General features: G+C 44.0%; 2 protein-coding genes across 3 annotated transcripts in view; one reads left to right on the top strand and one right to left on the bottom strand.

Moving 5' to 3' along the window:
- LOC136705451 (prostaglandin D2 receptor 2) overlaps positions 1-8,539 on the bottom strand; it is a 27,878-nt gene extending 19,339 nt beyond the window's left edge. The window contains exons 1-2 of the mRNA XM_066679034.1: positions 8,408-8,539; positions 7,913-8,019 (exon numbers count right to left, since the gene is read on the bottom strand). The gene's annotated coding sequence lies outside the window, so the exon portion shown is untranslated. The remainder of the gene's footprint in view (positions 1-7,912; positions 8,020-8,407) is intronic.
- LOC136705450 (von Willebrand factor A domain-containing protein 7-like) overlaps positions 1-17,662 on the top strand; it is a 22,563-nt gene extending 4,901 nt beyond the window's left edge. Inside the window, exons 1-17 of one of the 2 annotated variants that reach the window (XM_066679033.1) lie at positions 1,222-1,280; positions 6,358-6,546; positions 7,014-7,292; positions 7,539-7,632; positions 7,897-8,025; positions 8,379-8,565; positions 10,445-10,614; positions 10,910-11,022; positions 11,182-11,298; positions 11,667-11,843; positions 11,959-12,091; positions 12,234-12,386; positions 12,560-12,652; positions 13,600-13,868; positions 14,301-14,434; positions 14,988-15,147; positions 16,234-17,662. In XM_066679033.1, the coding sequence (XP_066535130.1) occupies positions 6,364-6,546; positions 7,014-7,292; positions 7,539-7,632; positions 7,897-8,025; positions 8,379-8,565; positions 10,445-10,614; positions 10,910-11,022; positions 11,182-11,298; positions 11,667-11,843; positions 11,959-12,091; positions 12,234-12,386; positions 12,560-12,652; positions 13,600-13,868; positions 14,301-14,434; positions 14,988-15,147; positions 16,234-16,605 (2,763 nt within the window). In that variant the 5' untranslated portion in view covers positions 1,222-1,280; positions 6,358-6,363 and the 3' untranslated portion in view covers positions 16,606-17,662. Of the gene's footprint in view, positions 1-1,221; positions 1,281-6,357; positions 6,547-7,013; positions 7,293-7,538; positions 7,633-7,896; positions 8,026-8,378; positions 8,566-10,444; positions 10,615-10,909; positions 11,023-11,181; positions 11,299-11,666; positions 11,844-11,958; positions 12,092-12,233; positions 12,387-12,559; positions 12,653-13,599; positions 13,869-14,300; positions 14,435-14,987; positions 15,148-16,233 lie in introns of those variants that run through there. The other variant, XM_066679032.1, reaches the window with a different exon arrangement.

The raw sequence follows: 17,662 nt of genomic DNA, 5'->3' as shown, positions 1-17,662 counted from the left end.
CAACAACTAAATGCAGTGCATCACTCTTCTTCTAGTGAATACGTGATTTCATTCACAACACTGCACTAAAATCAATTAAAACGGTTATCAATTAAAAAGGTTATCCTCCAAGCGTGTTGAACTGTCTAAATATGTTTCATTATTATCATTTTGATAAGCTGTTGTGGCTGGCTTAGTTCAAAACCTCAAAGTGTTTACACTCTATGATAGAAGGAGACCTATTGTTTGTATTTAGACTGGAATCCTCTTAAAATCAAAAACCAAAAAGTGAATTAATTTTGTTTGTATAAATGTACACTGCTTTTCAAATGACTGTCACTATTAATCTGACTTGCACTCACTAATTCTGGTTTCACTGCACAATGGGAAATCTACCAAGTGGGTGAAATTGATAATGACTAAAATTGGGGATTAAATAATTTAAACATATAGAAAGCTATAAAGTGTTTTACCCCAAATGATGTTTCAGAAAACGATTTTGGAATTATGTTACTGAAAAATTAATTGGGCACACTGTTAAAAACCTCAGCAACACTGCTGTGTCTGATCCACTTGTACCAGCACAACACACCAACACATCAACGTTGATCAACAATGCAAATTAAAACTCTGTGTGGGTCTTGTGGTGGCCCTGGCTATAAAAACAGGCCAAAGAGGGAATAACAAAGTATGCAGATCAACAGATAGACTAACGATTAGACTCTTTAATTGTAAAACTTCAGCATGTACCTATAAGGTCAATTAACCTAATAAAATGGAGAATGAGTGTAGGAGGTAGCAGTAATGTTTTGGCTGATTAGTGTATGTATACTTTATTGATTTTATAGCTCTACTTTATATGTATATAAAACCACATGGTGTTGCTGAATGGAGAAGTTATTTCTGAGGGTTATTATATGAGCGTCTGTGTTGCAGAATGTGAAAGCACAGTTTATAAAAAGCAGGAACAGGTTAATGACTTAATAAGAGCAAAATAAAAGGAAGAGTCCCTGCCCAATGGGCTTCCTGTAGTTATGAAATTCTGTACACGCAGTATCTTACTAGAGTGATTACAACATTATAACAAACCCCAGACATGAAAATGGCTAAACAGTTAATAATTGGCCCATGTTTAATGACCACACCCACTAGCCCCAAACCCTGCCTATATATACACTTACATTTACACACACACATGTATATATATATATATACAGCAGAAAACACTCCGGGAGATTTTAGCACTGAAAATCAGGCATTGTGAGAGGATACACCCACACAGTGGGAGCTTAACTCAGAAGGTATGGAAAATAATTAGACTACACCTCTAGTTTATACCTGTATGTGTACATACACCTCTAATATTGCACATTGTTTATGTAAATATCTTAAACACTTCTTAGTTACATTGAAAAGAACTGCAATGCATTTTAAAAATATTAATAACGGTTGTTAACGCAGTAATCTCAAGGCTTAATAGTTCAGCTACTTCTATGAATTATTCCGTAACTCTGTTTGTAATATAGATGTGCATGATACTTTGTTTAAGTACTCAATATATTTAGTTAAAAAATATCAAATATTTAATAAAAAATTTAATTATTTTACATTTTCAGCACATTATTAATTTCCTTCTTTTGATATTATATTCATGAATTATCACAGGTGATTATCTATATCACTGCCCATGGTTGTGGCTGAGATTTTGCTTAAAAGTACTGTGTGTATGAATTTGTATTGTCTCTATCCGCTTGGATATGCACTGAACCTTAACTAAATAATTTAATGCTAATTAATCTTATTGTCATTCTAAAGAAGACAGTTTATATTTATATCTCGATGTTAAAAACAGTTGACTTCTCCAACAATCTTAGAACAACTACACTTTTGCGGAAATGTGGAATTAAACATTTTATGGGAAGTATAAGATTCATTCACTGTCTGTGACCGTTCATTCAATTAAGGGTTGCGGTGGGTCCGGAGCCTACCCGGAATCACTGGGCGCAAGGCGGGATCACACCCTGGAGGACACACCAGTCCTTCACAGGGCGACACACACGCATACATTCACTCAAAGCTATGGACACTTTTGAGTCACCAAACCACCTACCAATGTCTTTTTTTTTGGACCGGGGGAGGAAACCGGAGCACCCGGAAGAAACCCACGCAGACACGGGGAGAACACACCAACTCGTCACAGACAGTCACCCGGTGTCAGGAATCACGGAGCGGACTGACTGAGGGAGGCGGACGCATTCGCTAAAACACGGGATAATTTAATATAAACAAAACAACGATACTTAAACAGGACACAAACAAACAAGGATCCAAACAAGCTAAATAAAACAAAGGAAACTGGACAGGGAGAACAGGACAGACGGACGAAAAGCGACACGACGAAAAAGGAGAAGAAACGGGGAAACTCTAGAGACAGACGGACAGACTAAATAACATGACCAACTAAACACAGGATAAAGGGGAAATGTACGACAAACGGATGAGAGACAAGAGGGCTTAAATACTCACACAAACGAGACACACCTGGACAGATAACGAGGAGGACGGGTTAACAGATGACAGACGAGGAGGCGGGACAAAGGCGGAGACTAGAACATAAACAAAACATAGCCATGTGCAAATAAAGCACATGGCGGGGACAACAGACATGACAGGACGAAGGCGTGACAGATGCCCCCCCCAAGAACGCGCAACTCCCGGGCGCGTACTCCTAAACCCCCCAGGAGCTGGCACTGGAGAGGGCACGGAAAACAAGACAGGACAACAAACCAACGGGTGACAGGACTCAGGACAGGACGGGAACAGACACAGGAGCTGGGGACACGACAGGACCGAATATACGAGACGGGACATGGGACATGACAGGAGACTGACAAAGGGGGGCAGCAAGAGACGAGAACGGACTGGACAGGACAGGAATGGACACATGGGACTTGACAGGGTTTTTGACATTGGACATGACACTGGATGGAAACAGGGACTGGACAGAAGACGGGACAGGTGACATGACTTGGTGCTGGGACTGGACGGGAGCAGAGACTGGTGACAAGACACTGGACAGGATAGGAACGTTAGACTGGACAGGGGTACGTGACTGGACAGAAGACAGGACAGGTGACATGACACTAGACTGGAACGGAGACGGGACTGGAGACTGGACAGGGGATTGAAAGGGAAACTGGACCGGAGACAAGACAGGTGACTGGACATTGGACGGATACGGGAACTGGACGTGAGACAAGACAGAGGGTTGAAACAGGGACTGGACAGGACTGACAGGGGACTGGACATGAGACTGAAACAGAGACTGGACAGGGCTGACAGGAGACTGGACTGGACTTGGTAGGGGAACAGGTACAAGGACATTTACAGGGACTGACACAAACACAGTGACCGGGACAGGGACAGAGACAAAGGCAGACACGGGTACAGGGACAAGGACAGAGACGGGAACCAGGACAGGGACTGACAAGGGAACCAAAATAACAGGGGGGTGCCCAGGACTGGCTAATGTCTGTGGGGCAGTCTGAGGAACCAGCCTGGGCACAGTTCTGGGGATCGGCCCTGAAGTCCTTCGGGCCGACCTACGGACATGGACAGGGGAGGCCGTAGCCACAGTCACGGGTACAGGAGAGGCCGTAGCCACAGTCACGGGGACAGGAGAGGCCGTAGCCACAGTCACGGGGACAGGAGAGGCCGTAGCCACAGTCACGGGGACAGGAGAGGCCGTAGCCACAGTCACGGGGACAGGAGAGGCCGTAGCCACAGTCACGGGGACAGGAGAGGCCGTAGCCACAGTCACGGGGACAGGAGAGGCCGTAGCCACAGTCACGGGGACAGGAGAGGCCGTAGCCACAGTCACGGGGACAGGAGAGGCCGTAGCCACAGTCACGGGGACAGGAGAGGCCGTAGCCACAGTCACGGGGACAGGAGCGGCCGTAGCCACAGTCACGGGGACAGGAGAGGCCGTAGCCACAGTCACGGGGACAGGAGAGGCCGTAGCCACAGTCACGGGGACAGGAGCGGCGGTAGCCACAGTCACGGGGACAGGAGCGGCGGTAGCCACAGTCACGGGGACAGGAGAGGCCGTAGCCACAGTCACGGGGACAGGAGCGGCGGGTGCCGCCGTAGTCACGGGCACTGGAGCGGCGGGTGCCGCCATCACGGACACTGGAGCGGCGGGTGCCGCCATCACGGACACTGGAGCGGCGGGTGCCGCCATCACGGACACTGGAGCGGCGGGTGCCGCCATCACGGACACTGGAGCGGCGGGTGCCGCCATCACGGACACTGGAGCGGCGGGTGCCGCCATCAACGGGACAGGAGCGGCGGGTGCCGCCATCAACGGGACAGGAGCGGCGGGTGCCGCCATCAACGGGACAGGAGCGGCGGGTGCCGCCATCACGGACACTGGAGCGGCGGGTGCCGCCATCAACGGGACAGGAGCGGCGGGTGCCGCCATCAACGGGACAGGAGCGGCGGGTGCCGCCATCAACGGGACAGGAGCGGCGGGTGCCGCCATCAACGGGACAGGAGCGGCGGGTGCCGCCATCACCGGGACAGGAAGCCCTGCGACGTCGTCCACGGAGGCAGGGGAACCTGCGACGTCGTCCACGGAGGCAGGGGAACCTGCGACGACGTCCAAGGAGGCAAGGGAACCTGCGACGACGTCCAAGGAGGCAGGAGAGGCGCGCGTCGCGCTCACGAAGACAGGAGAGCCGCGCGCCGCGCTCTCGAGGACAGGAGAGGCGCGTGCCGCGCTCTCGAGGACAGGGGTTTGTGCTGCTCGCCGGGCTCGCGCTGGAGCTGTAAAGGGTTTAGGGGGTTTCACAGGCGCACCCATTAGATCACCTCGAGGTGCGCCCCTGTTAGCCTCAGACCTCAGAGCTCCGGAGGTGAGGCTAACAGCCCCTACCCTAAACGCCCCCCCAAAAATTTCCCCGGACCTGAGGGGGTAATCCTCCAGCGAGGGGGGAACTCCAGCACGCTTCTTCCGCCGGCTCTTTCGACTCCCGCTGGCGCAACTACTCGATTCCCGAGTCGACTCTTCCGCTATAGGATCCGGAACAGCGCCAGGCAGGAGCTGGAGCCGGCGACTCCATTCCGAGGCCGCTTTCAAAGCCTCCTCCACAGGATCTTTGGGGCCTGTGCGGAATGGAGTCCGGCGAACGGCACACCCCTTAAGGTAATAGTCCGTGCTAGCTGCGTCCTGTGGGTCGTACATTCTGTCAGGAATCACGGAGCGGACTGACTGAGGGAGGCGGACGCATTCGCTAAAACACGGGATAATTTAATATTAACAAAACAACGATACTTAAACAGGACACAAACAAACAAGGATCCAAACAAGCTAAATAAAACAAAGGAAACTGGACAGGGAGAACAGGACAGACGGACGAAAAGCGACACGACGAAAAAGGAGAAGAAACGGGGAAACTCTAGAGACAGACGGACAGACTAAATAACATGACCAACTAAACACAGGATAAAGGGGAAATGTACGACAAACGGATGAGAGACAAGAGGGCTTAAATACTCACACAAACGAGACACACCTGGACAGATAACGAGGAGGACGGGTTAACAGATGACAGACGAGGAGGCGGGACAAAGGCGGAGACTAGAACATAAACAAAACATAGCCATGTGCAAATAAAGCACATGGCGGGGACAACAGACATGACAGGACGAAGGCGTGACACCCGGAGCGGGAATCGAACCCACAACCTCCAGGTCCCTGGAGCTGTGTGACTGCAACACTACCTGCTGCGCCAAATTTCTTTTTTTCTAGATGAGGGAATGTTATACAACTGGGCTTTAAGACAACCATTGTTACTTTGAAGGGACATTAACACAATCTGTACATTTAGAAAATAACAATAGGCACTGTCATACTAATGTTACAGTTTAAAAGTACCTTTAAAGGTACAACCATGCTTTTAAAGTTTTGTTGTGTTCCCTAAAGGTATATTGCATTATCTTCTCCAGAAAGAGAAGTGAATATTTGTAAGCTTTCTCTAAAGAGTTGTGTAACAAAAACAACATAATATAAGTTCTGGAAATTAGATATATTAAAAAAGATATATTAAAAATGGAAGCATTTTTAATATCTAGGGGGTGAGTGGAAATTGTGTATGATCTCGAGAACTAATTACTCAATATAAGGGTCTCAACTCACTAACCAAATCTTCACAGCTGTGTTCCCACATCTGAGGTAAAACACTTGGCCGTACAGTGTATCACCAATGTCAAATCAGAACGTTTGTCTTGAGGGACATGTGTCACATACTGACTTTATGGTCAAATATTAAATGTATTTATGAATATATGAATAATAAATGTGTTTTTTCTGTGTCTCAGCTGGACATGAGGTCAGTGGTGTGTGTTCTGGCTCTGCTGGGGCTACTGGGCTCTGGAGTTAAGGGGTTTGTGCCGCTAGGGGGTGATGGGAACACACACGTGACCATCACTGAAAATGCTGTGTTGAAAAAGATCCAAGAAGTGTGTAAAGCAGTGGCAGAGTCTGAGGGGAGAGAGTTCAAGCCAACGGTCAGTGTGTGTTTGTGGTATACATCAATAAGCCAGAATATTAACACAACTCCCTGTCCATTTTCTCAGCTCTACTGACAATACGGTATACTTTGTAGCTTTTCAATTACAGACCTTAGTCCATGTGTTGCACTGCATACTTTGTTAGCCCCCTTTCACCCCAGTCTTAAATGGACAGGATCCCCACAGAGACAGGATTGTTTGAGTGGCGGGCCATTCTTCAGCACTGTCAATGATGTGTGGTGGTGTGTTGGGCTTGTATGTGTGGATCAGACACAGCAGTGCTGCTGGAGTGGTGAAGGTAATATGCCTGATTGGTGTATGTAGTGTACTTTATGTAGGTTTTCAAACTTTATGTGACATTTTATATACATTATTTAATAATATTCACATTTATTAAATGTGTGTGTGTATGTGTATGTGTGTGTGTGTGTGTGTGTGTGTGTGTGTGTGTGTGTGTTTTACAGGGTTCCTCTCCAGAGGAGCTGTTGCCAGCATGTCTGGGATCTGCCACTGGTAAAGTTTCTGCGGCTAAGTTCCATGAAGCCCTGAATCAGATCTACATGCAGAACAGCCAGGTGGACAGAGACTTCATGTCCAGTAACCCACATCATTTCAACAGTGAGGCCTTCGCTGGGGGAAGGGCCCTCATCACACAGGGCACTGCTTCTATTAAGGCCAATGTCCGCAAACAAAACTTCCAAGCTGCAAGAGAAACACTGGGCCGAATCCTACATACTCTGCAGGTGTGTGTGTGTGTGTGTGTGTGTGTGAGAGAGAGAGAGTGGGGGGGGGGGGGGGGGGGTTGTGTTATTGGGAAGTATTATTCACCTAAAATAAGGCTGTAGTGTTTAAATGGTAAGGAACTCCTGACTTACAGCTTTAGTACTATGTTCATTCTGACAAATCAGCATCAGGAAATCACACATCCGAATTGTTACTAAACACATTAAAATATGCCACGACTAATGAGGAAATGACTCTTCTTTCAGGACTTTTACAGCCACAGCAACTGGGTTGAGCTTGGAAATGAGAAACCGTATCCCAACCTCATCAAGCCTAACCTCGCCCTCAGCAACATAGCAGGTAACTGATATAAATCTGAGAGAAAGAGACGGGTGGAGGTGGAACAGAATCTGACTTCTCCAGTGAAATGAGTAGTAAAATTACAACCATTAAACAGTGCATGAGTGTGACTTAAGAGAAGTGAGAGACCACACCTTATATTATAAACATTTATAACATAACCATTTTGTAACACATTATATAACAAGTATATACACATATATACATTTCCAGACCAACCCACTCAATTACAGTTTGTGTGTGTGTGTGTGTGTGTGTGTGTAGATGTGAACACTCCAACCTGCAGTGACTGTGCCAGTGGGACATGTCCAAACCCACTGCTGCCTTCCATCATAAGTGGGAAGAAACTCACGTCCGGATACATGGGCCTGATTTCTTCCAACAAGCCTAAAGGTAAACTCAGGATTTACATTTGCACCAACAAAGCCAGTAGTCTACTACATACTGCCAGTGTATAGCTGGGTATTGTTCATTAAATGATGCTAATAAGAGGCCATATTAGAATTGCTGTGAGCAAATATAAAATTCACAAGGTCTTATATAGTGTCATATAGAGTGCTTAAGTCTCTTGTTATCTACATAAATAATTAAATAAAACAAATTTTAAAAATTGCATGTATCTCCCAGGGGAACCAAAAGTGATTGGAACTGATAGTGAATGCATATATATTCACTGTCAAGCAAAACACCTTCTCTGTGAGTGTAAAAGGCATCATTCAAATGAAACGCTCTGTGTGTGATCTCAGGTAAATGCAGTCATGGTGGGGATGCTGACCTCAGCAGTACTCAGAATCCTCGGGGTGGGATAAATAAGGATGAGCGAAAGGCCCATAATGCGGACCTGCACATTGCTGCTGTTTCCATGGCAACAGAAGCTACGCTTGATCTGCTGGAAGACATCCGCGGGGCAGCAGGCAATAAGGAGTACCTGAGGTAGGGCAAAAAGTCATGCCTAAGTCAAATATTGAGTATGTGAGGTAAGGCAAAAAAAAAAAAAAAACATAGCTGTGGTAGATACTGAATATTTGAGGTAGAGCAAAAAGACATACCTGATACTGAGTACCTGAGGTAGGACAATAAGGTGTACAGGAGGTAGATACAGAGTACATGAGGTAGGGCAAAAAGACATACCTATGGTATATACTGAATACCTGAGGTAGGGCAGAAAAGTGTATCTGAGGGAGTCTTGCTTTGACTCTCTAGGGAGAGCGTGCCTTTCGACACTTAATGTGGTCCAGAACCACCTACTACTGCAGGAAAAGAAATTTGACTGATATGCAAAAAGACCAATGGCAAGTCTGATATTTTGGCATGACGTGTAGGAGGCAGTCTTTATGATTCATGTCGGACCAGTAAGAGGCAGTGAAATATGATGCACAGAAGTCCGTATACGTGGATGTACAGAGAGCCAATCAGAATGCAACTGCCAGGATCCTGACAGTGGGGCCAGGTTTCTGCTGTAAAGATGTTTGACTCTCAGCCAATTTGTGGGCGGAGCATCCGTGGCTGAGACTATACCTTAGTTAGATACTGAATATCTGCGTTAGAGCAAAAAGTTGGACCTGAGGTAGACACGGAATACCTTAGGTAGTGAAAAAAGACTAATAGTGAATACTATATTATTTGAGTTTGGGCAAAATAAGTTGGACCAGAGATACATACCAAATGCATAACGTAGTGCCAAAAGTCATACCTGAGGTAAATAACGAGTACCTGACGTAGGGCATAAAGTCATACCTGAAGTAAATATTGAGTACCTGAGGTAGGGCCAAAAATCATGCCTGAAGTAAATATTGAGTACCTGAGGTAGGGCCAAAAGTCATACCTGAGGTAAATAATGAGTACCAGAGGTAGGGCCAAAAGTCATACCTGAGGTAAATAATGAGTACCATAGGTAGGGCCAAAAGTCATACCTGAAATAAATATTGAGTACCTGAGGTATGGACAAAAGTCATACCTGAGGTAAATAATGAGTACCTGAGGTAGGGCCTAAAGTCATACCTGAAGTAAATATTGAGTACCTGACGTAGGGCCAAAAGTCATACCTGAAGTAAATATTGAGTACCTGAGGTAGGGCATAAAGTCATACCTGAAGTAAATATTGAGTACCTGAGGTAGGGCCAAAAGTCATACCTGAAGTAAATATTGAGTACCTGAGGTAGGGCCAGAAGTCATACCTGAGGTAAATAATGAGTACCTGACGTAGGGCCAGAAATCATACCTGAGGTAAATAATGAAGACCTGAGGTAGGGCCAAAAGTCATACCTGAAGTAAATATTGAGTAGCTGAGGTAGGGCCAAAAGTCATACTTGAGATAAATAATGAGTACCTGAGGTAGGGCCAGAAGTCATACCTGAGGTAAATAATGAGTACCTGAGGTAGGGCCAAAAGTCATACCCGAGGTAAATAATGAGTACCTGAGGTAGGGCCAAAAGTCATACCTGAAGTAAATATTGAGTTCCTGAGGTAGGGCCAAAAGTCATACCTGAAATAAATATTGAGTACCTCAGGTAGGGCCAAAAGTCATACCTGAGGTAAATAATGAGTACCCGAGGTAGGGCATAAAGTCATACCTGTAGTAAATATTGAGTTCCTTAGGTAGGGCCAAAAGTCATACCTGAAGTAAATAATGAGTATCTGAGGCAGGGCCAAAAGTCATACCTGAGGTAAATAATGAGTAATTGAGGTAGGGCAAAAAGATGTACCTCGATACCGTGTCCCTAGGTGTACTTAGAAACTGAATACCTGAGTACCCTCACTCTCTCTTTCTCTGTCCTCCTCTGTCTATCTCTTCCTCTTCCTTCTCTCTAAGGTTGATGGGTATAGCTCGTTCTGCTGTTCTGTGCTTTGTGATTGACACCACAGGCAGCATGTCTGATGACATTGCAGAGGCAAAACGAGTGGCATATAAAATCATCGACAGTAAGAAAGGGACCCAGGACGAGCCCTCAGAATACATCCTGGTCCCATTCAACGACCCAAGTGAGTGAAATCACTTCCTGTGTCATTGCATAACAATGGCACATGCACATGTAGTACGCAACACGTGCAATTCCACAACACTTCCTTCTCCCTTTCTTTAAGATCATCACAATGACCAGACTAAGACCTAGAATGTGCACCCTGTGCATTTCAACGTTCACCTGCTCTAAATCGTACGGTTTAGAATGTCATTATTTCAGAAGAGCCTTCAGAGCCAATCATTGTGTAAAAGAACCTTCAGAGCAAACCTTCTGTTTTTTTACATTTAAATATACAAGGTAATGTGTATTTGTAGGTTTCGGACCACTCATAAGAACAACAGACCCAGATGTAATGAAGGCAGAGATCTCGAAACTGGGGGCGGAAGGGGGAGGAGATATACCGGAGATGTGTCTATCAGCAGTGCAGGTACTGAAGATGACCACACAAACTCTTGCAGAGGACAGGACATAAACACATAGCTGAGCAAGGGAATTTTAATAAAACTGTAAATACAGAGGAAATTTGCCCAGTGCTGCTTCTTTCATACACAATCATACTCTCTCTTTCTCTCTCTCTCTCTCTCAGCTGGCTCTGACTGGAGCTCCAGCCTCATCTCAAATTTATGTTTTTACTGATGCCCCGGCTAAAGACACACAGTTAGAGAAAACCATCATAGCCCTCATCCGCAGCACCAAGTCTACAGTAAGTGCCTCAGACTTCACTCCCTACACATTCAACAAATCACATGAAGCCTTTAAAGCTGAACGATGCAATCAATCCTTTAACCCCAAAAGCTGCACACATGAAGGTGATTACATACTATTTTTACACTTGTTCTAGAGCTTGTGTGATGATTGATTCTTGTTGCCTTTTAGTCTCTGAATGAAACAGATTATGATCCATAGAGTGGGTCCCCCACAAGAAGTCAGCCATGTTTAGCACAGCTTTTGTACAGAATATCTGATAACTCAAGGCCACTAGTTGTCAGTTTATGATAAATTCCATAATAAGAACATGACTTCTATTTTGATACATTGTCCTGGAGTTTAAAAATACTTTCCCACACACAGGTCTCCTACTTCTTGACATCAGGTAGGTCAAGAAGATCAGTGAGCTCAGCAGGGAGTTCACCATTCCAGCTGTATTACGACTTGGCTTTGGCTTCTGGAGGTCAAACTATAAAAGTGACCAAGGCTGAACTGCCCAGTGCCACTGAAATAATTGTTGATACCTCCACGTCCGCTCTGGTAGGAGAATATATTGACGTCTGATTTGAATGCATTATGAATCTGTTTAATAAAGCCATCTCTTACATGCTTCTGAAGCTGAAATCAAAGCATCCTCTGCATGGTCTGTTCTCAGGTCACGATTCTGCAGAGGGCCAGAAACCCAGGCCGTGTGGAGAGTTTCCCCTTCCTTCTCGATGCGTCAGTGTCCAATGTGACTGCCTACATCACTGGAGATGTGCTTAAATTCATCCTACATAGTCCATCAGGTAAGAGAACACTCTGGATATTGCTGAGCATGACACGTTTGTAATTAGTATCAACCAAGTTGGATAACACTGCTCACATGATTACCACCAGTTCACTTCTGGATATAGCCAGTGACATAAACAGAATCTTTGGGCTTTTCAGGAGAGTCTCAGTCTGACAGTAACACTATTGGGTCTCTGGCTGTGATTCAGACTGTGGGGAATCTGAGGCGAGTTCAGCTCAATTCTCCCCCAAAGACAGGTCTGTGGAACCTCAGCATAGAGTCCACTCAGGCCTACACCATCAAAATCACTGGTGAGTGCAATCCCAGGGCTGCTACTAAGTATACAGTATGCATACATCACAAGCAGGCATAGGTCAACTATAATAAACTTCACTTTAACTGAGTTTACACCCATTGTATGTACAGTAGAGTACACTGTGTGCTGAAATGTGATTTTCATTGTGTGCATTTATGTTTTTTTCAGCTCAAAGTGCAATTACATTCATTTACAACTTTGTGGAGGAATTTAAAGGAGTCCACCCAGGATATGCTGCTATTGATGGTCGCCCACAAACAGGTTAGATTACTCATAGTAACTGCTGTTTGTAGATCAACTAAATAATCTATAAAGAGAAATCCAATAACAATATACATAGCATTACGCTCTGTTTAAAAGCAGAGGTATTCAAAATGCTCAGCACGCCCCACTAGTGGAGTGTTTAGGAATATATAAAATATGTTTTTAAAAGACACTAAATTTCTCTTTCATTCTGTACTTCACAATCAAATGTAATTAAATTTGTATCTATTATCTTTATATAATACATAGTCTAAATAATTTTCAAGTCAGAAAAGCTGAGAAGTTCTTAATGTCATGTGCTGGTTGTTATTTTATTTTTGTTTTGTTTGTCAGTTTATAATACACAGTTTAAAATACAGAAGTCCTGGATTGTTTTACCTGATTTTTACTTGTTCATTCATGGATTACAAAGCAATTTGCTTTCTCTTGTGAGTTACACTGCATTGAAAAACTTATAGGGCGGCACGGTGTCGCAGCAGGTAATGTCGCAGACACACAGCTCCAGGGACCTGGAGGTTGTGGGTTCGATTCCTGCTCCGGGTAACTGTCTGTGTGGAGTGTGGAGTGTTCTCCCAGTGTCCGCGTGGGTTTCCTCCGGGTGCTCCGGTTTCCTCCCACGGTCCAAAAACACACGTTGGTAGGTGAATTGGTGGTAGGTGCGCCCAATGATCCCAGGTAGGCTCTGGACCCACCGTGACCCTGAACTGGATAAGCGGTTACAGATAATGAATGAATGAAAAACTTATAACAGTTGTAGTTATGAATCTCAAGACTTCTGTGATATACTCTTTACTACTACAGTAATAGTAATATGAAAGTGATATGGAGCTAATGGAGTTGGAAGGGTGACACCTTTTGGGCATAATGAACAAATGATTAGTGAACAATTAAAAACAATGACAGAAACATGACTCTCTACATCTTTCATTCATTTGGTACCTCAGGGCTACCTGCTAAGCTGTTGCTAACCGTAACCGGACAGAAGGGTGCACAAGCTCTGAAAGTGGAGGAGGTGGCTCTGGTGGAGGTTTCAGGAGCTCGTGTTGCAGATGGAGTCATACAGGAGATAGGTGGTGGGAACTATTTGGTTACTGTGAGTACGGTTCCTGAAGGAGAGTTTGTGGTGATGATGAAAGGACAAGAGAAGGCCACTTCCAGCCGCTTCCAGAGGCAGAGCACTACACAGATGTCTCTGTCTAAGGTCATCATTAAGGTACATGTCTAATGTTATAAACAAGGCACTATTACACAAAATCTGTGCATATAATTGAATAAAAGTGCCTCAAATGCATACATTTGACCTTCCTATTCATACAGTTTTAACACAGTATTAACTTACAGGAGCAATTAGTTTTTTTAATGTTGTAAAACAGTAATTAAACTGATACTGGACTGTATCTGAGATTCTGTACTTATGCTTCTTTCCATTTATCTTGTAAACAGGATGTTTACCTGGGAATGACATCACATCGAAGTTGCATTTAAACATTCAGAAAACCCTATGCCCTAGATGTTCCTTGTTAGCTTGTTCCCGGTTAGCATTGTTAGCACAAATTAGAATTGAGCAACTAATCTGAATAAACCATTAGGATTTCTGTATATTCGATACTTTTCTGATTTGCCTCTTTTCTGATTCTCTCTGCAGGCAACAGTAAGCAGCACTCTGCTTCCAGGGGAAAACTTTAGACTCCCCTTCACTGTCGTGACCAATGGAACCACAGGCTCCTACAGCATCAACATCAGAAATGACAGAAACATTCCTCTCGAATACAACCCAATGTAAAAAAAAAAAACACTGAACTTAATCCATGAAATCAATCGTGGTTTCAGTGAAAAGATGAATAGTTAACAGATTTAATAATAAACTGCAGCATCAATAGTGTACAGTTAATTTCAGTGTTGTGGGGGGCAATAAACTGTAAAAATTGTAAAGAGCAATTCCTGAGGGGGATGTCAAAGTGCTATTGTTTTAAGGCTAGAAGTAGTAATACCAGTAATACAAAGTATGACCTGTAGATGGCACACTATACCTGGACATTGTGCTGTCATCAAACAGACTGACTGGCAAGTAAACCACGTACAAGCAGGAAGAAATGGCAGTTGCAATTGCTTTGTAACCCTGAATTAAATATTTTAAGCCTTATAGGATAGGCCCCTAAGATGGGGTGGCCATGTTTGAAATGGCTTTAGTTCAGAACCTCCGATACGTTCAAAAAAGCACTTGATACATTTAAAAGTATCTTGCTAAAAATGCTAGTTTTGCTATATAAGAAACATTAAATTTACAGATCAGTGAAAATGAACATGGTTCAAGGCTTCTGTGTTATTTCAGTCTGCAGCTGGTGAGCGGAGTCAGTACTGAAAGTGCCGTGACTCTGAAGACACCTGCAGACACCCCATCAGGAACAGACATCACACTGACCATTGCAGCTGAAGGGCCAGGAGGAACTGACTCTAACTACGCTGTGCTCCGTCTCTCTGTCTTAGCCAAGGTAAGTTCTCCTAACGACAAATGATTACACTCACCTGCAGTTATTATTTCCTAGTGGGTGATATTACAGGATGGGGTTCTGTTCCCAGTGAGGACTGTAATGTTGTACCTGTAAGGGTCCTTTCACTCTAAAAAGATGGCTTTTCGAGGTTTAATTCAAACAACAGCAGGTATTTTACCTTAATGTTACAGCTTCAAAATCATTGTGATGCTCCATTTGTAATAAGTATTGAGCCTCTGTCATTGCTATTGCAAACTCAGCACTGCAGAAACTGCACTATGTAACATTTAGAATTTAATAGAAACAATAGCATAAACTATTTGGTGTTATAAACAATATAAAACCATATGCAACACACACTACATCAAGCTGAAGAACCGTTTCACCATGAAAAATCTTTTTAAGTATACAAGTGGTTGCATTTAGACCTCATAGGTTTAAGTGGGACCACTGTGTTTAATCAAGAACCCTTGAAGAACCATCTGTCAGGATTCGCGGGGGGCGGACTGACGGAGGCGGATGCATACGCTAAAACACAGATAAACTTTATTTACAAAAAGGAATAACAAAACAGAGACAGAGACTAGGGCAAAAACCAAAACGACTGAAAGCAGAAACAGACAGACGTGAGACTCAATGACGATGGAGAAACAAAATAATGACAGAAAACGAAGCGAGGCACGGACGAGACGTAACGAGGAACAGACAAACTGAAGGGAGTGACACGACTATGACATAAGAAATGAAACAACTGGATACGAAACACAACCAAGGTGAAATGTCCGACAAGAGGAAGTGAGAGAAGGGGACTTAAATACAAAACACAGACGAGACGCACCTGAGACAGATAACGAGGGGGCAGGGTAACAAATGAGACCCAGACGAGGAGGCGGAACAAAGGCGGGACTAGGGCAACAACAAACAGAGCCATGTGCTGAGAGAGCACATGGCGGGGAAAACAGACATGACAGGACGAGGGCGTGACACCATCCTTTTTAGAATGACAAAAAAATGCTCCTATATTTTGAAAAATGAACTTACCAAGCTTTAGCTGGCTGTAAAACTTTTGCAAATTGTTCTGAACAGGTCACAGATTTCACTCCTCCACTGTGTAATGTTACGCGGGTGAATGCAGTCTGTCCATCTGACTGCGCCTCCTCCACTTGGGACTTGTCCGTCAACATCACTGATGGCAATGGCTCAGGTATTCAAGACATCTCCATCCAGCAGGGCAGTGGAAACTTCTCCCAGGAGACGGTGGTGGAGGGGGGTGTTCTTATGGTGATAGGGCTCTACAACGCCTCCTGCTGCTCACCTAATGTGACCCTGTCTGTTGTGGATAAGGAGGGAAACGTGGGCAAATGCTCATACCATGATGCCATTAGTGGAGGGGTCTCTATCAGTCTGTCGCTCTCACTGTTGATGTGTCTGCTGCTTTCTGTCTTGCCACTGCTCTGAGAAATTTCTACCCATTGTTCCATAGTAGTGGTTCTAAACTATACCAGTTACATCCCAGCAAACAAAATTACGTTCTCAGAACATTCCCCTAACTTTCCATTTTGGTCGTGGGAACGGTGCACTGAAATGTTCCCTCAACGTGAATTTGTCCAGGTTTTTTAACGTTCTCAGAACGTTTTTCTCAAGTTACAAAAACATTCTGGGAACGTTACCTCAACCTTATTTACACCAATAATGTAACATTCTAGGAACGTTGTCTTGGAACGTTCTTAGAACTTTGCAAACTAATGCTCTTAGAATGTTCCCATAATGTTCTATTTTGGTTATTGGGAACGTTACACTAGAATGTTCCCTCAATGTGAATTTGTCCAGCTTTTTTAACATTCTCAGCACGTTTATCTTAAGTTACAACAATGTTCCGGGAACGTTACCTCAACCTTATTTACACCAGTAAATAAACATTCTAGAAACACTCTCTTGGAACATGCTTAAAATTTTGCAAAATTGTGTTCTTAGAACATTCCCATAATGTTCTATTTTGGTTGCTTTGGAATGTTCCTTCAACAGTAATCTGTGCAGTTTGTTTAATATTGAAGTTAGGATAGAATTCCCAGAATATGACCTCAATTTCTTTTGCACCAACAATTTTACATTCTAGAAACATTGTCTTTGAATGTTCTGATTATGTGCAATGTAAAAACCTTACCTTAATATTCTATTATGGTTGTGGAAACGTTGCTTTGGAAATGTTCCCTGAAAGTGAAAAAGGTCCATTTTTCTTGATGTTTCCAGGACATCTTTTCCCTGAATGCTACATTAACATGATTCTTCTTTCTTATTCACTCATTGCAAGTTAGTAGAATGTATCACTATAACATATTTTGTGCACTGCAGTGGAGCATTATTTTGTTGTGTTTGTTTTTTTGCACCTTGTGTCAGATACGATGATACCAGTGCAGTGTCAAAAGTTGAGATTTTTTCAAATAATGGTCCTATTAACCTTTCATTATTTTTTCTCAGTGTAGTTATGTGAATCAGCTTAACAGGCCTCAAACAT

Source organism: Hoplias malabaricus, chromosome 8 (assembly GCF_029633855.1).
Source record: "Hoplias malabaricus isolate fHopMal1 chromosome 8, fHopMal1.hap1, whole genome shotgun sequence".
Classification (NCBI taxonomy): Eukaryota; Metazoa; Chordata; class Actinopteri; order Characiformes; family Erythrinidae; genus Hoplias; species Hoplias malabaricus.
Note: the sequence above shows the minus strand (reverse complement) of the source record. Positions and strands in the feature narration are given on the sequence as shown.